The sequence below is a fragment of the Halyomorpha halys genome, unplaced genomic scaffold (assembly GCF_000696795.3).
Source record: "Halyomorpha halys isolate HHAL.00 unplaced genomic scaffold, Hhal_1.1 Scaffold490.1, whole genome shotgun sequence".
NCBI classification, from domain to species: Eukaryota; Metazoa; Arthropoda; class Insecta; order Hemiptera; family Pentatomidae; genus Halyomorpha; species Halyomorpha halys.
Genome location: NW_027106788.1, coordinates 977,167 through 1,000,700, shown reverse-complemented (window position 1 = coordinate 1,000,700; position 23,534 = coordinate 977,167). Strand labels below are relative to the sequence as shown.

Here is a 23,534-nt window from a genome sequence, read left to right as displayed (position 1 = left end):
AATAAATTTGAGTAGTCGATTTTGTTTTATATAAAGTGTATAGTTTATATATTTTATGTCCATTTTTGCAACCAAATAAAGTGTATAGACGAGTGAAAGTAAAACCTATTTTACTTTGTAATAGATATAAGAACCGAAGGTACACACTAATTTTGATCTGGTGTTCAAATCACATCGTGTCACCAATTATCTTTGGTTTTATATCTATGATAAAATAAAAAATGTAATTCACTTCCACTCGTCAATAAACTTTATTTGAAAATGCTAAAATTAGCATAAAATACATGTAACTTACAAAAAAATAAAATAGTCTAAACTCTGGGCGACTATAATAAAAAAACTACGCACTATACATTTGTTAGAAGAATTAACTACTAAAATTAAAACATTAAACATAACCACTTGTCTGCTGTCTTCAGAGAGTATGCAAATTACTAGGTATACGTATCATAACTTTAATTGTGGTTGGAATTTAGAGGTGGTGATTGTTTGGTAGTCTATATCCGATACATTGGGGAAGTATTCGTAAATAAGGACACATTTAAAATTAATATAAAAAATTAGTCTTAAGAGATATTATTTTCCGATAACAGATCCCCAAACTGTCCGATATAGATATTATACAGAGCTTTCAGAGTATAAATCTCAATTGTTTTTATTTCAGACTAAAACAGCATTATTTCTTATCAAAAATAATTTCTATACCAGTATTCTACTAGAATATTTGAAATGTGTATTAGCCAAAGTTTCAAACACCTCATCATTAAGTGCACCCAATATACTTAATGAAAACAATCAATATAGCAGTTTTAAAATTTTGTGGACTAAGCCTTTTTTTCCTCTCTTGTATGTCATGTTCTATTATAACTATTTTGATGGCCTAGAATTTGCCTAAATAATAACCTTAAAATCCAGGAATTTCGTGAACAGGTTTTGGTAGACATCCTGAACTTAATTATAGTTATTATGCCACCCTGTTCTTTTATTATTTATGAATTCAGCTTATTCGCTTAACCTGCAGAATTTTGGAGATCAGGTTTCTTATTATAAATGTAAGAACTTAAATATTGTTGTAATTCATATATGTGCTGAAATAAAGGATACTACTTCCATTTTTTACAGATTTAGCAATGTTTCATGTCTTTATTTTAATAGTTTTCTAAGTGCCCTATTTACACTCTGGACCCAGGTCTCCACTATCCATGCAGTCCTTTGACCCCTATGATCGTTAGCATAACTACTAGACCAAGCAGTGCCCAATTAGGGGTATTTTTTTAACCAATAAAACTGTCGATTTTAAGTTTATTTAGCAGTTAGTATTCCTAATCGCGATGTGTGATTTAGAAGTTGCGGCATTCTTTATAAAGTGAGAGAACCGTAGTTCCTTCTGTAGTTGTCCTGTGGGTCCACAAAGACCTCTTATAAATTAATACGAAACCAGGATTAGATGAGAAGTATTCAAGAATAATTGTGTATTTTATCGCTTATGTTTACAGAAAATGATGTACTGAAATGAAACTGATGATGTAAATTTGACATTAAAAATAATTCATAATTTTTCTAATCAATAATAAAGTAACTATTGTTTAGCTTTTCTTTTTAAAGCGTATTACTTTTTCCAATATGAAATAACTAATGATTTTAACTATCGTGTTGTTTATAACCCAAAGTTGTACAGAAAGTAATTTGAAGGGCCCGATCTCTAGCCTAGAGGGCAACGATATCATAATGTGCGGAGGGCCTTCCTTGGTTAAAGATGGCTCTGCCCTTACCAGCTAGATATAAACATATTTAAACGAGCCAACAAGGTTTAAAATAGAAACTAATACGTTAAATTATGCTATAAGAAAGTATAGTAGAAGAGTTATGTAACTTTGTTGAGTACACAGAACTAAAATGACTGACCATTCTAAAGGAGTGCCTCTCGAAGCGTACTAACTTTCAATATGGAACCGTCATTCAAACCCAACAGTGACATAACTTCTCGTTAAAGGTTCGATTCCTGCCTAGCATCAGCCCAAGGGCTTCTTCACAATAATTGTCTCCAGGTTATATCATCTCAACCCTTCACCTTCACCGCTTCCTCACTGAATTCGAATTTGTAAACAGGGTTATCTGGTGATTCACTTTTAATATCACTAGGCCTTCGTTTAACATACAGACATTTATATATTGATGAAGATAGCACAATAAAGTTTTAATTATTGCAGAGCACCGCCACTCAAGTCAGGATTTCTTCTCAAATTTGGAAATAAAAGTGGTTATATTGTTTAATTAATGATTGAAAAGCGCAAAAAAAAAAAATAATGGGTATAGAAGAAAAATTGGAATCCATCAAAAGGCACACTTCTCTGATACAAAATCAATTAATATGCAAACTTTGAAACCTGAGTTATAACCTTTGTACAAAATCAATAAAATAAAAAAATTAGACTATACAATAATTAATACAAAATTCATCGTATTCTGTTTTTCTCATTATAAAAGAAATTGAAATATCATTTGTAGGCCAAAACAATTTATTTGAAAATCCAAAATATCTGAGAAACACGTTAAAAACATGGTACTAAGAAAATAGTTTTAACATTATGAGAATTCTATGATTTTCCCTTCAGAAGTATATTCGAAATGATCGGAAGTACAATATGAACCGCATGAATACTAATCGGATTTTTTCACGATAAACAGAATGCGGGGATATCCTAACGGCAATGCCCTTGGATAACAGTACTGTTGTAGTAACTAAGGAGTGAGTATAAAACTTACCAATGGGATTCCTCCGAATCGGGTACAATTGTGCCATTGGCCGTTACAAAGAGTAGCCATCACGTAAAAGACATAAGCCCACCAATCAGAGCTATTTTCATATTAGGCACGCACGTCCGCCGCCCAATTATATTCTCGTTTTGGTCTATCTTCTTCTCTTATTCTTTAAGGAGAAGAGGAGTACTTCATCTCTCGTTATGTTCCCCTTATAGGGAAAGGTGTATACGGCTTAAGTTGCTTTAATTTGACTTAACATAGAGTATTTTAAGTAAAGAAAAAAAAAATCTAACACTGAGTTTTTAATATATGATATAGAAACATTATCGCTGTTTTGCTTGTATAGTGTTACATTTGACAAAAAAAAAAATATTGTTGGTTTTATTTTTAAATGGACATATTCTTATGAAATTAAAGTGGGAGGGGTTTCTATCTGTACTGTGATCGCTTTAAAGACTGTCCCAAAGACAGTAGGGTTGTCGAAAAGTAATCACAGGGTATGGTGCAATCTTGAGAATCCTTTAAATACAAAATACAATATACATACAAGGGTGTCCCATATATAAGTGGTCATATGATGGAAGCAGATACTTTACCTTAAGTGAAACAAAAAAGTCTTTTTAACCCATAGTCCTATCTTCTACGGTGAAGGATAAAAATCAAATTTTGTTATTTATTATCATTATCCGTGTTTTTTTTTCACAGAAAAATTCAAATAAATCTACTTTAAAGCTCCCTAAAAAAATTTTAGATGTGAAATTTTCTATAAATGTAATGAGCTGGATCTTCAAGAAAAAATTAAATACATAATAGGCATTCCAGGACGTTATTTTGAAAATTAAGTGTAATATTTATAAAAATGTTGCAGCAATTACTCTTCATTAGCTTGACTATAAATATCCTGGATCTATAAATAAATCTTAATTTATTAAACTTTAATACAGTGTTATAAATGCCTACCTTTACTTGTCCTTTAAGGATACGAGGAACCAAAAACTTAGAAAACACCCAAAAGAGGATGATATTTAATTATAAATTGTCTTATTTTTTATCTAAATAAATACCATTAATTTTTTTCTTATTTCACTAACGATATTTTTTTTTCATTTAGAGGTTTCCTCATCATTCACCCGTTCTATTGAATATAGCTAGATTTATCAATATAATGACCAACTGTCGTTGTTATACACCATTGTAATAATTAGCTAAACGCAAACATATAATACAATGAGATAATAACGAAAAATAATATTAGGTTATAACAAAGGAACGAAGTTCTATAGGGTCTTGTAAAAATAACAATTTTTTTAAACTCCTCACCTACACGATTCTTCAGGTTTTTCTATCCGGGTATCCTGCCTTTAGATTAAAATTCATAACAAAAATTAAATAGTTAAATTAAGCACGATTTCTTATCTGAATGGAGATGATAAAAAACTAAATCTTGAATACTGATTATTGTTTATCTCAAAAAATAAGCGCGTTTAGAAGTGTATACATAACTATTAAGTAAACTTATTCTTTAAAAAAAAAAAAATTCTGATTCATCAGATTTTATGATAAACCTAGCGATATCTCCCTCGCTATATAAAAGCCTCAATACAAGCTGAAAGGGAAAAAAATATTACTATCGATTCTCAATTGAGAAATTTTAAAGCGAACATAATATCGTCTTTGTTGGGCGATATATTTAAGGTAAGCATGGGAAGTTAGTAAGCACTTTCACTAAAAAAAAAAAAAACTTGATGGGAAAAGAAACGCTGGAGGGATTGGCGGATTAGACACAATGCACAGAAAGCTGTCCTTGACACACACACAATGTCTATGCAATAATGCCTCCTTTATTATGCACTACAAAGGGCCGTTATCGAGGCAGCAGGCAACGATCCATCCCTCGCCGGAAGTGGGGGCAGGTCTTCCGAGAAGGTAGAAGGGGACGGATTGGCGGGAACTGTGAGGAGCTTCCCGGAAGGTAGAGGCACTCTTTCATCACGTTTAAGGGTGAGGGATATCGTAGCATCAATATGAGTAATATCTTAGTTGGAAGTCAATGGACAGCATACGTAGGCATTTCATGATAAAGAAATAATACATTTTATTTCAAAGTTATGAAACATTAAGGTGGTATATATATATATATATATATATATATTTTGAACGGCTCAACCTATATCCAATTTTCATAAATTAAATTATTCAGACCCGCGGGTTCGCATAAAAAAACTCGTAGCTCACCTACAATACCAGTTCATAACGGCCTAGCTATGAGATCTTAGTGAATAAAATTAAGGGTTAATTTAAGTAGTTGAATCTTAACTTTAAAACGATCTTACAAAGATTATTAAGTAATATTGCAAAAAATTGCGTACTATTTTATGTCATTATAATACAGTTGTAAGTAGAAATATTCGGACAATTGCAATGTATATTTATTTTTTGTATATCAATGTATATTTTAATTATCACTAACAACCTTCCCATAATTCTTATTGTAGACGTACATGCATTATTTTTTTTTCCTTGAAATTTATTTTCTATAACTCATATTCCTTGCAAGGTATAATTATTATGTTTTATATTCGATACTATTAGTTTATTATTTATTAGACATATCTATATTTTAAAACCAATTATATATTATTATTATTTATCTTGTTTGGATTCTTATCCTTTTCTTTAAATTAAGTATATTCCTGTAACAGTGGTGTATAACTGTTATTATTTATATTTATTTCCCTTCATGATATTACCATTCAATATTTCGGTTGTACATATGAGCTTGTGCGTTTTATTTTCCGTTTTTTTATTTATTATAATAAATGTATGTTGGCTAATATAATGAAACCTGAGAAATTACTAAATCAGTAAAGACCATGGCCTACTAGACAGAAGTAACAACAATAAACCACCCACGTAAACAGTTAGCTCATTGCGGGGGCGGAGTGGGGAAGTGTTGGTGGGCGATTGCATAACTGCCTTCGATTAGGTATGTCAGTGTCTAGGTCAATCGCTCTACTATGTCTAGTTTAGTCTAATCGTTTGTTTACTTGATCAAAAGGTTACCAAAGTAACATTAAAATAAGTCGAATTATCCCACTGCAATGTTTAAAAGTAGTAGTAATAAAAAAATAAATATATCAATAATTCTTTTTTCAATAATGACAACTGTCATTGAATTTTTAATTTTTTCATAGTTTATTTTAAATAGTAGTAAGTTTATTTTAAATATATACCATAAATTACAGTATAACCCCTGTTAACTGGCGGTGAAAATAAATAAAATGAATAAACGAATAAATTCGGTAAAACTAAAAGAAACGAACAACTGTGTGACTATTATTTACATGAAAAGATCATGTGGATACGTAAATCAATTAACGGATATCATTTTATTTTCATTATTTAAATGAAATATTTTTCATATATATAAATTTTTGTTTTATCTATTATACTCTCCAAATTTACCATTTAACCAGCGAAGCGGAGTTAAATCAAACTTAAACATGAACCAAATACCTGTTTAGTTGTTGCTAAGGTTAAATGTTTTAAGTTTATAATATGTTTAAATTCATTTTTTTTGTTTTCGTTCTTCTCGTCTGATTACATTCTCATTTATTTTTAGATATAATACTTACTAATAATTTTACTTATAATTCCAAAAATTGTTGAGGTTAATTTGAACTTTTTTTCAATTTAATAGGATTTTCAGATTTATTATATATTAGACCTTACCCAGATGACCTTCAAATTAGGCTGAAATGTTGGTACATACTAAAAGTAAGGGTATATTTTCTCTCTTGTACTCACCACAAACAATCGGAGCTTGGAAAAAAAATCTACACTTTATATATTTGTTTCTATCCTGACCTAAATTTATTAATCATTTATAAATTAATCAATTAAATATTTATTGAAATTAGGCATATTTAAGAATCATAATATAAAAAATAAAGTTTACAGTACCTAATAATATAATTATTGTTATTAAATACATATAGAATTCCTTTGATAAGATAACTTTAGTGTTTTAAATTGAATTAAATAAATATGAGATTTGTATAAAATAAATAACCGTCAATTCACTTGGAATTTAAGATATTTTTTAAATAAAATAATTATTTAATGGTATTTTATCGTTAATATTAATATTATAAAAATAATATTGTGGTTCGAATAAAAATTATATTTCAGGTTTTAGTACTTATTTTTATATTATAATGTTGGATAATTCTTTTTTTATCTCATAAAATGATCAATAATTTAAAAGGTATATTTCAGAATTTACCGCGCAACACGGATTCTGATTCTAAAAATAGTTTCTTAAATCATGACTTCTGCATTATTTTACAATAAATATTTTTAAGGACAAAAAAATTTCCATCTCGGTTTTCTCGCCATAAATATTCATTTACTGATAAATTACACTTTACTGTGTGATATGGAATCATTTAGAGGCCACTTTTGACAAACAGATAAAGTTCCGCTTTCCAAGTAAAAAAACAAAAATGAAATAAAAGTTCCCGAGTGACGCTGAACCAGCTAGTTATAAAACTTGTGATACGCGGTCCCAAGAAAGCATGACTCACAAAATTTTTTCTTGCACACTAAGCTCTAAATCTTGGCATGAACTAATATTTGAACAACTGTTACTCACATATTTCATGATATGATGGTGGTAAATTTCTAATGGATATACCGTTATATTGCACACAAATATGCAACAACCACGACTTTAAGCAGTGTTAACCCATCAATCTCCACGCGGGCTTAGACGTATTATATTTTGTTTTATATAGTCATAATAATATTTTGTTTCATATTTCGAATATCTGGTGCGTTCACTCACTTACATCATTGGCTGCAAATTTCATTATGAAATGCTTCTTTTTTTTTATCTTAACTTATTAGACAATTTAGTTATTTTCAAACGAGAATTTGAAATGTTTTAGTGTATGTATATTTTTTCGAATGGTACGAAAGACTTGAGAGAAATTGAGTGGGTTTCCTTAGAAGATTGTGCAAGATTCCTTGCTTTTTTTTGGGGAGGGGGGGAGTTTATTCTGCATTATACTACTAAATTTATAGGGCTTTAAGAAGTAGACTTTATGAATGTTTCATGAAATAGTTAGAGCCGTTTTGGAGCAATTGTCTAGACAATTAGGTTTTTCAGCTATTACTTGCAGGTTTCCATAACGTTACAAAAAATAAAATAAAAATATAAAACAAAACAAATGATCCACCCGTTCGAAAGTTTTTCATGGCACAAACAGGCTCTGAAGTATGGATCTGCCCCACGAAAATTTGATTCTCACAATACTGCGAAACTGTGGTAGGGCAGTATAACAAAAATCTTAAAATACAAACTTATAAGTAAAATATATATTGTTTGATTCCGTAAACATATTACTGAGATATATTCCCTTTTACACTTCATTTTTGCTTAGTCTTGTCTACAATAAACTATTATATAGCTAAGAAAAAATTATATAGATAAAAAAAATATACAGTAATCTGTATTGTTTATGAAATAATTTTAACTAAAATTAGATTAATTTTGTTGATTTCAGTTCACGTTAGTAATATCATTGGAATTACACATTATGATTTCATCTTAAGATTTATCTGCGGAATACATAATATGTAGCTCCAGTTTTATAGTAATAATTATCGAATTTTCAGACCGAAAAACGTCAACATCAATCACAAAAAAGTATAAATTAAAATAATTAATTAAATAAATTATATGATTGTTGGCTATTACTTCGAATCATTACTAATAAAAGAATCTGAAATGGATTTCAGTCTAAACGTCGTTTTACAAGAGACGATAAATTCGTTTAACAAAAGCATTCAAGATACTTTATAAAAATCATTAATATCTTTAGTAATTTTTACATTGTTTGGTTACTCCACTAAAAACTTTAAGCAGTTCAAGACTTGTGATTTCCTGTCAATAAACCAAACAGATAAGTCGTCCTTGGTGTTTTGGAGATAGAAAAACTGTTTTCACTTGTTTTGTTTTTTCTAAATATCATGATACAGAGTATACATTTTTATTTTAAATAAAAAATATCACTTAATGACATAATTAATTTTTTAATACCTCAAAACTAAAGTGTCATTTTTGAAATTTTTTAAAATTTTTGTAGCTCATCCTAATTTTTGTTAGAAATTTAATTTTTTGGCAACTAGACCTCTTTTAAATATTTTATACTAGTTAAATTAGTAGATCAAACATTTCGGTTCATCATTTACGAAAATATCACTTGAGCACTATATCTCAAACCAAACGATAAAAAACCAAATATTTAAAAATTAAGAAAAAAATATGTATTATGAAAATAAATATTTTTATTAACATCAAAAGATTATATATAATAGGCACAGTACTGGAAGAACTATGAAAATTGCAATTTATAAAAAAAAAAAATTACTTCTACATTTTGTTTATTGGAAGCTTTATTATATTTTATATCCTGCATATCTATAGCACTATTCCTTGACATATTTGTTTTGTTTTATGTTACTCTGCTTATCCAATGACACTTAATAACCATTCTCCTGTGTATACGTTATATATTCTTTATCGTTTTAAAAACCATTATTATATTTTTAATTGGTACTTTGGAGTCTAAGTTGGCTTTGTATCACTAAACTAAAAAATAAAAAAAGGAAAGTTAAGATAAGGGTTTAGAAAATAAAGTGTATTTTTTCTTAGTAAATTAAAAAAAATTAAAAAATATATATACATTTTGATTAAAAATAACAAACTAATTTTAAATGCATTTTCTTAAAAAAAATATATATATAACAGAAATGTTTACAAAAAAAAAATATATATATTTATATAAAATTCGTTACCATACCGTATGTACATACTTATGTAATGGTATAGTTATAAATACCTTTTTGGGAAGTACATCCTGCGATACCTGAAGAAGCCGTCGAAGGCCTTCCCCTTAGACACGACGGTAGGATCCAACGCGAGCCGCATCCCGAACGATACTGCTGGTACCGGCGGCGCAGGAGGGGATGTTTGTCTAGAGTCCCCACCTCGTCCACTCCAAGGGTGTGCTTTCTAGTGCAGGTGAATGGTATCCGAGGAGCGGTAGTAGAGTATAGCTTGTCTTAAATTGAAGATTTGGATCATTGAGTTAAAATAATATAAATAATAAAATCTTTATATCAGTTAAAATAATAACTGGAATAATAAAATCTTTATATCACCTAGAAAAACTAATTGTGACTTCGGTAGTCTATAAGTTTTAAAGGACTGATCTTAATGAGTACGAAGGATGGTACCGAAGATCATGGCTTCACTTTGGAAAACTAAAATTGGCACTAAAGAGAGTTGTGCTTGACAATTGCAAAAGTATAAGGAATTTTTCGAAATAATAGGGTGTATATAAAAAAAAAAAAAATTACCGTTTTATCAAATTCAAGATTTCAGAGGATTGTAAATATATTAAACCAATTTAATACTTAATAATCCCTTTAAGGCATTCTTTAAGCTTGTACGAAATTCTTGTAATTTCAAGGTATTACTTGAAAAAAAAAAATTCACAACAACAAAAACAACTCGTGAAATTATTAAATATGAAGGGGAAGGTGTCCTTGACCAGGGCACTGCGGGGCGGTGGTTTGAAAAATTTAGTTTGAAAGGAAAAAGGGGTCCGGGTGATCATTAATGGATATTGCTGAGGTTCTGCAGGAAGATGTTCGAGTCAAATCCGTCCACAAGTACTCGCGAACTTGTCGAAAGATACTGTTAGTCGCCATCTACCCATGGAGAGTCTGGAAGGTGAAAAAGAGAAGTAGACAGGTCCCTCACGAACTTAATCCTCAGCAATTAGCTAAGAGGTTAGACATTTATTGAAAAACCTTTCTGCTGTGAGATTTTACCGGAAGATTGTCACTTGGGATGAAAATTCGGTTTACTGGCGAAATCTGAATACCCTTGAGCAGTGGTTAGATCGCGGTACTTTTCCGGTTGCTGGAAGGAGGAAATTTGAAAAAAAAAATCCATACTTTGCATTTTTTTTTTTAATTTTGAAGGTGTTATTCATCGCGAGTTTGTTCTTGATGGATCCTCTATGAATTCTGAACTCTACTGCGAACAACTGGAAAGATTGCACGCAAAATTGTCAGAGTGCCATCCTGCTTTGATTAACCAAAAAGGAGTTTTATTCCAACAAGATAATGCTCGTCCTCACACTTCCCGTCTAACCAAAGAAAAGTTTAACGACCTTCATGGGTTCGAACTCCTGCCTCATCCACCATATAATCCAGAGCTCGCACCATCGGAGTACTACTTGTTTCGATCCATGGCTCATTTCCTTCAAGGGAAAAATTTTGCGGAAGTTGAAATGTCGGTCCAAGAGCTCTTTGACAGCCATCCCGAAGGATAGTATCATCGTGGGATCGAGCAATTGGCTAGCAGATGGCTAATCACGGTCGATAACAATGGACTATACTTTGAGTGTTGATTGTATTTAATATCAAATAGTACAAATATGTGGTTGAAAAATGGTAATTTTTTTTTTTACACACCTCATTAAAACGGACTACATTCCCTTGGTTTATACGGGATGAAGACATTATAGTGTCACCAATATTACTTCAAATAGACAAAAAATATAATAATATAAATACAAAATAAATGATGTTGATGACCAACAAACTTTTTCGTTACCAACAAAGCTTATAAATAAGACAATCCACAGCGAAGGTGATATTTGCTTATGTATGTTGACTGACCTCTCGGAAACATATCCAATATTATCGTATCTATACTAGAATTAATATTAAGGTGTACTTGGTTAATATTAAGAAATATAAATAAGTAAAATAATATTGAGACAGTTTATTATCATAACATATGTTATTCCAGTCCATGATTTAGTTATTACATAAGAACAGGCAAAGAACATTTGCTTTTGGGAAAAAAAAAACTTAATATTTAGTTTCCTATTTGGATTAATAACTATAAATAAACAGTATCGAATCTGTAAAACATTTTGATTTAGTGGAGGAAGCTAAAATAAGAGGTGGCGGCAGGTAAAATTTAACTTCCCAGAGCTCCTTGCTACCGGAAATCGAGACCTGCTTTTTACCGGAAAGAGACAGGATTTCTTTAAAATAAAATATTTGGCATTCTATCAGCAAGTTTACTGTCATATTTTTGAGAGATCGATCCTTTTGTTTCCCGACACACATTTCGGTTGTTACTCAGCCAATAAGATGCGTTTGGTCAATTACTCATCATGTATTGCATGAAGTAGGCGTGTACAATCTAAAGTTAACGCGCCTTAAACCGTGAGACACATCCAGTTGACTGATTGTTATGATTAGTTTAATTAGGTAATATTTATAAGGTTTATTTATTTATTATATTAGTATACATATTTATTAGGAGTATTATGATGAAACAACTGAGAAGATTCACAATGCACTCAGTTGATATCGGAAGTATACCACACCATAAAAATAAAACTTGGAACGATATGACCTCACGTTCGCTTAGCCTCATAACCTCCTGAATTATTGACCATGTGTTTCGGTTCTTTATGTTTCATTCCTTGTGGCTTCATGTTTTCCTTGTTTGCCAGTAAATATTTTAGATACTTCAAAGTTGGTGAAGAATACATATTATATTTTTTTTCTAAATAACGTTTTTTTAAAAAAAAAATTCAGTTGATCATAATTGCATTGTCACAAAAAGTATACATCATCCACAAATAACTGTATATTATATTATATTATTATGGCTGTATAATTTTTTTTATTATTTATTTATTTAATATCAGATCTGCCTGGGGGGCCTAACATGGTTAATGTAAGAGATAATTTTTTTTAATAATTGATTATGTGGGGTATAGTCTCAAACAAAAGACACTCCTAACTATGTACAATGTTATAAACAAAAAATAATTAAGATAAAATAAACAGATTAAAATAATAATTCTTAATAAAAGATGAATTTAAGAAAAAGATGAAGATAAAAAAAAAGAAATTAAGATAAAATAAAATTTTGGAGTAATAATAACAAGCCTGGGCTTCAGTCTTTGGGTTGTGGTTCGGTTTCCCAAGTTGTAGGTCACTGCTCCTTTAACTGTCGGTAACTTCATGAACCTTTTTTAGATGTAATCCTCTAGTGTCTCTACTTGTAATTCCCTATGCAATTGTCTGTTTCTTACAAACCAAGGAGCATCCTCTGCAAATAACTGTATAAGAAAAATTCTAAAAATATAGTAAATATTTTCCATCTTTTGTATGAAGCAATTCCTAGAGGAGAGTATCTCAAGCGTATGTTGAAATAAAAGAAATGCAATTGTAAGCATTTGGAGAAAAAAATCTTGTGTGTTGCGCACATTACACAACTGAAACTTACAAATCTACTTACGTTACTAAGTTTTTTATAGATTTCTGGGCTCGGGTTAAAGTTATAGTAATTTATAACATAGTAGGCGAAAATTTATGAAAATTACCAACATTTTTTTTTATTTTTCTGTTGCTATAAAAATTTATGTTTTAGGTTAGGGTTTCTCGAGGAGGTAATAAAAAATGTAAATCCTTCATTTAAAAGAATAAAATAGTTTACCAAAAGGTAATGGAGCCATCATCTAATCGGGTAAGATCGGGCGGTCTCGAGTTTTCCCGATTGAATTGGATGTATCAATTTTTATGTTTTCTCCTTCAGTTATTTATAAAATTCTTCATTATTTTTGTATTTATACGTTAATATAAACGGTTCTCTAAGTAGGTGCCACGGCCTCCTAGAATCTGAGTCGGGCAACTATGAAACTAATTGCTAAAATAGCCATGAATAGGATATTTATTTATCAATGATTCAGAAAATGGTCATACTCATTCATGAATAAAGGTTGTATCCATGATAATTTTAGCTATTAGTCTCAACTATAACTAATTTTTGTCCATCTCTGCCAGGAACGCCTCAATTGTATATGCAAAGGTACCGCAAGCGAATACCAGTTTCTAAAAATATTCCAAAGAAAACCAAATAAAAATTAAAATTAAAAAGCAAATACATAGTGTATTCAAAAAATTTAACTTTAATTTTTTTTTCTTTGGCACAACAAGGGTGCCGCAAATCTTGCATTTAAACCCTATCCGACTATTTGAATGAGGATAAGACCTATCTGGTATTAAATAACACCTAATTGCTCATTGATTCACTGAGTTTAATTAAAATCGTTAGAGCTGTTCTCGAGAAAAATGTAAAAAATCGATTCTTTAATGTGGCGCTTCTGGTCGGTTGATTTTATCGAAAAAGTTGCCGTCATGTCCCATATATCCAATTTCAGTTTCGTATGACTTTTCGTTTTTGAGCCAGTCTGCTCACATACACACAGATCAATTTTCAAAACTTGTTTATTTGGACTCAGAGGACCTCAAAACATGATTTCCATTAAAAACTCAAATTCGAAATATTTCACGATCGTAATACATTTCCTATTAATATATATTCCATATATAGATTAGTGAAAGTAAAAACAAAATAGATTATAATACAAAATAATAACGAAATTAAAAAGCAATCCGAAAATTATGAAACTTTTATGCTATCCTACAACATCGAGTATCGAGGGTGGTTGAAATTTTGAACTAATTTGTGAATGCTCAGAGATACTTGTAGAGGGAGAAAAATAAAATGCACTTAAAAAATCAGAGGCCCCGCGAGCCTCTGGCCCGGGGCAAGTTGTCCCCTTTGCCCCCCCCCCGGTCCCATCCCCTGCTGTGAAGGTATGTTTTCCTCTGAAAGAAATTAAAGAACTCAAGGTCAGTCGGAAAAATCACTGGAACGGATTGTAGCTTTTATCAGTTCCATTCCCGTTCACTTCCCCATTCGACACGTGTTTTTTCATCCACTCTTATAAATATTTTACTGTGATGATATTCGTCGAATATAAACAATATGATACATATTTGTGCACTATTTAACCATATTAATTAAAACCATGGTAATAACATAGTGTGTAAATAATTAATCTGTATAATTATTAAAGGAAGCCTTTTAATTTAGAATGATACTTTAATTTAACGTACTACAGAACTAAGTGAAAAATACGAAAAAAAAAATACAATATATTAGATAGTAATAATAGATACATAGTAAATATGAATTAATAAATTTTCTGAGTACTCTCTCGTCATAGAAGCTCTGTTTTAAAACCAGATACAACCATTATCATTCATAAAACAGTATTAAAACTGATCTACGGTTGTTCATTTTTCATCGTGTGCAAGACAAAAAAAAAATAACAATCATTCCTAAACCATGTCCTCAGAATCCTACCTTGGTTAGTAAAAGGTAGGTAACACCGCGAACAACAATTTAATCCATAAATGAATACAGCAAAACAGTTTTACAACATTTCATTTCCAGTTAGCAGCAGTTAAATAGTTAATCTCGAAGATTAATGCAAAACATTTTGCTGTATTTATCTATTTTTATTATTTATTTTTCTCAAATTATGTTTTCATTTTGAAGTCAGTTATTTATTATATAAATATTAGATTTTTTTTAAATCGTTTTCTTTTATTCTTCAGCAACATAACTATTATTATTATTAATTTTTTGTATTATTTAATAACTATAATTATAACATTCTAAATAGTCTAGTATGTATTCTGCATGAGACTAAACCCCCACAGTATCAATTCTTACAAGAAAAAAAATCATTATAGTAAGGCCAACCAAAATTATTTTTAAAAAATCTGAGAGTATGTATAATTTTGAGAGTGATAGTGGGGTATCCAGACATTTTCTGAGCGTTAAATTTCAAACACCTAATCGCATATGTCGATCAAAATAAAAACAATTGAAATAACTTAAATTTTAAATTATAATTTATTTATTGATTCTAATTAAAGACATGCTAATAACAACAATAATGAAAAAGAAGCAAATTTTCAAGAAAAAAAAATTGCTTTTCACATAGCAGAGGGTGGTAGGGCGACCTTCAACACCTCTCGGCTTGATCCACTTGTGATTGAGGCTATGTTGCAGAATGAATAGCTGGCAGACATATATGCGTCTTATGGAGCTAGAAATATGTTTTTTCAAAAAGCAAACATTATATACGAACAACTAGAAATTAACAGTTTGTGAATATATTTTGTCAAATATCATAAAAACTACTACTCCTACAAAAATAAAAGTTATAAAATATTTTATAGTAAATTTAACTAGCTTTAATTTGAGCGCTGGCAGACATCTGTACGTCCTATGGTTTCTGAAATAAAGTTTTTGAAACCTCAAACTTATTGTTCGAACAACTATATATCAATTTATTTTAGGAAATATCATAAAAACTTCTATCCTTACGAAAAAAAGGTCATAAACAACTTTATAGTACGTTAAACTAGCTTTAATTTAAGTGCTAATTGGCATCTATGCGTCACATAGTTCCTGAGATATAGATTTCTCAAAATAAATTATAACTAACATTCAGTACATTTTTATGAAATGTTCCTTTTTAAAAAGCTATATCTCGAGAACTATTAAGCGTAAATAGCTCTATTAGGGCTCATATTTCAGAAAATTTACTCTCCTGTAGAATTTTAGATTTTGTAGTGCCGTTGGTAGTTTTTAAGATATAGAGCTCCGAATGAAAAATTAATGTTTTTTAAGGTTTTGAAACAGTTGTAACCATTTTTTTATTCCCCTACCTATACTTGGTAGGCTCATGAGTTTTTTTCTTCCCGACTCTTGTACTATGTAGATTGTTCATTTGTCCTAGTGTGTACCCCGATTTAATTTTTATTTAGGAACTCAACTATAGTGAATGTGTACCATTTGAGCAAATAAGAGGTAGTTAGGTCACAGTGCTGGTACGCTGTCGTCCAAGAATGTAATAGTCATTTCAAGTATAGCACTACGGCCTTTTATTAACTATTACGAGAACTAATTTAATTATTTTTTGTATACAGGAAATAATAGTAGCGCAAGAATTATGCAACTAATGCTACTTGATTAATTTTCTTAAAGGAGGGGTGGGGATGAGGCTAGGCAATTACCTAACTACTTGGTCTCCGTAACAATGTTTTTGACACAGAGTGCAACTTGTCAATTTCAGTTGGGGGGAGGGGAGGGTAGTTTATTTCTTTGTCCTAGCAAAAAAAAATCAGAAAGAAAGTCCTAGCGAAACAAAAAGTTATTTAGAATTTTTTGAAATGTAATAATGATCTCTAAACTTAATAACAAGAATATAATATTAATAAAAAGATCAGTTAACCCTAAGGGACAATATAAATAATAAAAAATAATTTATGATTAATGAAAATCATTTACTTGATTTTAATTGGACTCACAAGAAGCCTAAATGAAGTGAACAATTTAAAATTTTTAGTTCTGAAAGTGTTCAAAATCAAAAGCTCTTCCATTCATTCATCTTCAGATATTCCAAATTTGAATTTTTCAGACTCATTAAAATATAAGAGCTTCTATTTTCTATCTCATTAATAACAAAATATTATTTTAGAAGGTTTCTAAAAAAAAAATAATAAAAAAAAAATTTAGGTTTTTTGCGGATAACAATAAATCGAGACGATATAAATGGTGTAGTGTAAGAACCTTTTAGTAAAAGGAATTTATTTTTGATTCACTCAAAAATTTTAATATATGTTTTTCCTAAGTGCTAAGACCAAACCTGATGCCAATTTTGATTGTTTTTATTTTTGAAAGGAAGTATCAATTTTTTATTTCTTGTGTTATGACTCCATGCAGTGCATCGACCAATACTATATTAATATATAATATTAGCGAACCGTTTAAAGGTAAGATAAGAAAGTCGTTCTCAAGAACTTCACCGTTCCTTATACTATTTAGTTTAACTCTATTTATATTTCAAGACCTAGTTCTTTTATTTTAATTTCGATACCATTGTTGAAAACAGATTCGAATATCCAAGAAGAGTTTAAGAAACAATTATGTGTTTAAGCCCACTTAGTGGCTGGAAATGTAGGAACAAAGCCGCACGTTGGTCTTCAAAGATGGAATTGATTGATAAAGCTCAGAAGGCTCTTACAGTGGCCCAATGATTATCTTTGACTTGTTGCTTGGAGATCTTTATCTGAAACATTTCCTTTTTATTCCGGCACAAAGGGAACAATGGGCTGAACCTCTACCAAGTTCGTGATCCCAGATGTTCCCGCGTATTTCCTCCCTTATCTGTCTGCAAAGTATAATAGTCTCTAACAAGGTCTAAATATTTTATTATTAAATTAACTTTAAAATGGGTCCAAAACTGTAGGATAAAAATAAATTCCACCAAATCACATTTACCCCACTTATTACTGTCGAACATATCCGTTTCATAGAACTACATCTGCACAAACGACTGATTTGGGATCAGCATACACGACTAAAAAGACAATAAATTCCTTGTCGATTACGACTATTACAACACTTACTAGATAAGCGGTCCTAACTTCCAAATAATTACAAAGAACTCATTTATATAATTATATTTAGGCCTATCTGGAATTGCGCAGTTGAGCTTTGGGGGCTCCACTAAACCATCGAATTCCTCCTGTATCCAATCCTTACAATCTAAAATCCTTCGCAAAATCCTTAATACTCTTTACTTCCATATCATCCATCAGGATCTCAATGTTACCTATGTTGCCGATTTAGTCAGAACCAGGTATTAATTCTTCCATGATAAAGTTCCCAACCACTAACCACTCAAACCCACTTGTTTTCTGATAATCCTAGGTGTCTGAAATTAACATGGCATCGAAATCTTCTCTAGAAATGTTATTGGAGTTCTATTAATGGGTTGATTCTCCATATGTCTATATCATACTATTGAATAACTAACATCAAATTTACCTTTTGCATATATTTTAATACAGTTGTAAATATCAATAAATATTTTTTTTAGAAAATACATTTGCTTTTTATGTAAATGTTTCCATCAAGATTCTTTAACAAAATCTTACAATCCGTGAATGATCTGTCAGTTTTATTTAAAAAAAAAATATTTTTAATCGGTAATATTTCATTGAAGTGTATCAATAAATACCAATGTATATTTTTAACATTGGCAGTCGAAAATTAAACTTTTACATGCAAAAACAAACAGTACATTGTTCAAGAGCCAGAGTAAAAAAAAAAAAAATCAACTTATCTCACCTTAATTTTTTATTACTTTAATGAAAACAATATACAATTAAAAGTTAATATTGATGACTGCCAACCATAGTAAGGGGAATAAAAGATGGCGTATGTTCCAAAACATTTTAAAAAATTCAATTTTGGAGCTCTTACATACCTTTTCGTTTTTGACTTATAAGAAACTAATAGTAATAATAATATGAAAAAAACGTTGACGGTTTTGTTGACGAAATTAATAAATCACGTTTCGGAACTTGAGATTTGAGGTCCTTATGTCTTTTTGGTTATGACTCATATGAAACTTAGTGTAAAACTCAAGAAATATTTCTTTTTGTTATGCTCTCGCTTAACCAAAACTTTTTTGCAGGAAAAATAAATAAAAAATCATTTTTCAATACTAGGAATTCGAGTTATATCATACCTTCTCGTTTTTGTCTCATATGAAATCAACATTTTTAAAATTATTGCCTAATATCATGGAGCAACAAGCAAAAGAATTGAAGTTTCTCAAGTACCATGGTGTATTTCATTATTATTATCATGGGGTAATAGGTTCTATGAAATTTTTCCAAAATAAATTAAAAATAAAAAATATTTTGGCTTATTAAAAACTATCTCAGGAACTATTGCTTCTTTTTTTTTTAAGTGCTAGGTGATTTGTGATTTGTAATTTGGTTCTCAGAAACTACATGATCTAGAAAAAAAGGCATATGACTACTTATCTAGAAGACTTAATGTACTCCAATTTTGCAATGAACTAATTTTTCGCTAATGATCACTGAGTCCTAGATAAAAATTGTTGAAGCTAGCAGTCTAGACATTGGCAAGCTTTACAAAAGAAACAACTGCTGCGGAAAGAAGAGTTTAAAATGGAACAGAGCTACTGGCTTTGACGATCACTGGAGCATGGAACTTGTTCGTTGGACCAGCAAGAGCCTGCAAAGAGAGCGCTTGCAACAAACAACTTAATAATAATATCTCCATCTGATATTGTATTTAGATCTTACGATGCTAATTGGTGGTGGGTTCTATTATAAAGCTCATCTTGATGGCCTTGATTAGAAGAGCTCCAATGCGTACGGATCTAGGTCGTGTCAATGTACTGGTCATTTTAATTGTATATTACATTTTATCGGTATAAAGTATAGGAACTTAATATTCAATAATAATGCAGGGCTAGAGAACCCGAAGAATCTATGCCGATCCCACACATCACTGTTTACAAATATCTGCTGAGCAGTTACGCCCGGCCAAACCCAAAACTACAAGATCAGTCTTAACGCAATCCTCCAACCTACTCTTCGATCCACCCCCTGTAACGCTTACGTCAGTGTTTATTAACAGTTTAGGGGTACGTTCATTACTATGCCCTACAATCTAACACGCCCATCTAATTCGCCGCAATGCTGGAACCAGAATTATATTTAATGGAATAATTTTCCTCAATACAGTGTTGTGTGAACTTCTAAGGTCTCCGGTTAATTCATTCTATTTTGGTCCAAGTATCTTTATTTTCAAAAACCTTAAGGCGCTGTTCCTTTTTAAGTGACAGACGCCAACTTTTGCGTCTGTAAAGAACAGTAGTATGGATAATAGTCTTGTAAATTTTAATAGGTGAATGCACCAGTAGTGAAACACAATAATTTAAATAATGTATTTATTAAACAATTTTGAACTATAAGTATACAGATGACATTCAAAATGGAAATTGAGAAAATGACAAATAGGTGGTAAATATGCTTATAAGAATTTTGAACACATACATGTGGTGACAAGATTGTTAATGTCTTCAGCGGCAATAATCGACGTATATAATAGACTGTTTGAAATGCGTTTGTCACTGCGGAAATTATTATTAACATTTTTATTTCTTTAAAATCTAATTTATTTATAATTAATCTAATATTTCATTACTTTACATTTGTTTTAGTGGCAAAACCCATTTGAAACCTCTCGCCATATGATAAATTACTTCTTTTTTTTTAGTTTATTTACTATTTATTTTATTTATTTATTAACTGTAAAAGTAGTTTTACAACAAGCGAATGAGATGTAGAGAGAGAAAAAAATAAAATAAATAATAATGATAACAAAAAAAGATGAATTACTAACAATTAATTACTAGGTGTGTTTTTCGTATGTCTAAAAAAAACTGAATATTTTTGTGCATAATAATTGTTTAATCTGTTGTTTTATGTTTAAGTATAAACATTGTTGTTTGGACTAATAAAGAGTGTACCTAACGATTGCTCTTTATCATTACAATTAGAACACGCAGCAAACACATATAACATATAGATAAAAATTGTTAATTAGAATAACTCAATTGTTACAATTTTAGAAAGCAATGGTGCGTGAGTATGGGGTAATTATCCCGAAACGCTGTACAAGCAAAATATAGTATAGTTTATATTCTATTGATTTTTTCATCTCAACAATTTAAAAAAATCTTGATTTTGTGGCTTGGTATCACAACAACCAATCTCCTAACAAAAGCGAATTTATAAAATAAATTGAAGGTTTTCTGAAACGTGGATAGAAATCGTTTGATGTATATAAAAAAAAATAAAAAAATAGGTACATGTTTCTGAGAAAATTGTTTGTTTCCACACATTAACGTTTAATCCTTGAAATACAATGTTATTAAATGAATACTAGATCCACTAAGATTGGACATCAGTCATTATTGCTCCAAACCACAGTAATGATAAGTCATCGAAAAATGAGATACTGAACGATGTCTATTTTTTTTTTAATCTCTTTATTGAAATTTACAACTGTATATTATATAATACATTCAGTAAATTTGATCATATTTAAAATAGAGTGTTACAGGCGTGTAGAGAAACTACCCATTGGTAGCACTATAATGACATTTAACTTTTGGAGGTCTCGTGGCCACCTTCTTTTCAGGCGCCTGAAAGAGGATTGTTAGGAATAGAAGAGGATGCAAGGTTAGAAACTAGGGGGTTTGAGTAGTTAGGGTGTTTATAATAGGAGGGGTGATATCTGGTTGGGGCTAGATCGGTTACATAGAGAACAATAAGGTCTTTATGTATGATTTTATTTGTGAAAAAGTAAGGAGCATTAAGGATTTTACGAAGGATTTTGGATTGGATACGAGAGGAATTCGAGGGTTTAGTGGAACCGCAAAGCTCAACTCCATATGTCCAGATTGGCCTTATTATTGTCATGTAGATCAGTCTTTTGTAATGAGTTAGGAGTTTAGACCGTTTGTCTAGTAAGTGCTGTAATAGTCGAAATCGACGTGCAGTTTCCTGTATTTCAGAAACATCGTTTATCCAAATGTAGTCCAAGGTTGTGGATCTGTTTGGGCTAAGAGTAACATTATTAAATGAAACTGTTGGGCAGTTGGTAGATTTACTGCAAAGTATAAAGTAGATGGGATTTGTTGAAATTTATCTTAATCCTCTAACTACTACGACACCATTCTTCGAGGTCTGTGATATAGGATTGGACAGTTCGGGATACAATTAATGCGTTATTCTTAACTAGCACACATGTGGCAACGGCAAACATGGTGAGAAAAGTGTTAGGATTGGTTGGAATGTCAGCTGTATAGACGGTGTAGAGGATGGGACCGTGGATACTACCTGGAGGATGTCTACTTTAATTGTGGAACTTCTTGAACGGAAATAATATTGTGTTGATTATGCTAGCACTTCCCGTGACCCTCAAGGTCGATCAGAGGCTGTGTGGGCCCGGACTGACCGCACTGTAATGATGCCCGACCAAAAAAGAATATTGGAAACTACTCAATTATCTACAGCGCCTCTTGATAGGGCTGGCTATTACATTCTCATTCAGCTAACGCTCAGTCATTATATTTTTCATACTTCATTTAATTACTCCTCCGTCGGTTTTGTTTGCAATATTCCAATAATCTTCCATAGAAAAAAAGTATAGGAGAAACTATTGTTTGAAGTGGATGCGGTTTCGGCCTAAGGCATAGGAGTTTCATGAGGGTTAAGAAAATCCAGTTAAAATAGTGAAGGTATAAAAGGAACAATGATTAAATATAAACATAGTAAAAAGTACATTAGAGAACGTGATATAATTGAACAATTATATGTATAATAATGAAAAATCGTTGAAGAACGTAAAATGAAAATTATTATACGCATATAAAAACTTGTATGTAGGAATGCTAAAATAAGAAACCAAACTAATGAGTAATGGAACATATAAAAGCGTAAGATTTATATATTATGTACTAATAATTATGGAACTGTTTATAAATATTTTATATTTTGTTACTATTATTGAACTTAATTCAAAACATTAATTATTGTTTTGAAACAAGCCGAGCTCAAGATCTTGAAAAAGATAGTATCAACTTTGTTAAGTCTGTCCATCCGTGCTTATATTACAATATTTTGAGCTAAAGACTTAACCAATTGATATTAAATGTCATGTATTAATCGACCTCTGACAAAAGGATATTCCATTGTTGCAGCTCATTTTTATTTCGACACACGCTGTATCTGTTTTTGTTTTATATAATAAAGGTAATTGTTATATTAATGATTTATTACAATGATTGTTTCTGTGTGTTAATAATGGTAGTTATTACTTTTATTAATAAAAGTAAAAAATTGAAAACAATATA

At 30.4% G+C, this 23,534-nt stretch overlaps 2 protein-coding genes across 2 annotated transcripts in view; one reads left to right on the top strand and one right to left on the bottom strand.

Moving 5' to 3' along the window:
* pip (heparan sulfate 2-O-sulfotransferase pipe) overlaps positions 1–9,777 on the bottom strand; it is a 211,671-nt gene extending 201,894 nt beyond the window's left edge. Inside the window, exon 1 of the mRNA XM_014425013.3 lies at positions 9,669–9,777. Within this exon, the coding sequence (XP_014280499.2) occupies positions 9,669–9,757 (89 nt within the window). The 5' untranslated portion in view covers positions 9,758–9,777. The remainder of the gene's footprint in view (positions 1–9,668) is intronic.
* Positions 1–23,534, top strand: part of LOC106683507 (probable tubulin polyglutamylase TTLL9) — a 145,869-nt gene that overhangs the window by 36,175 nt on the left and 86,160 nt on the right. The gene's annotated exons all lie outside the window — the stretch shown is intronic.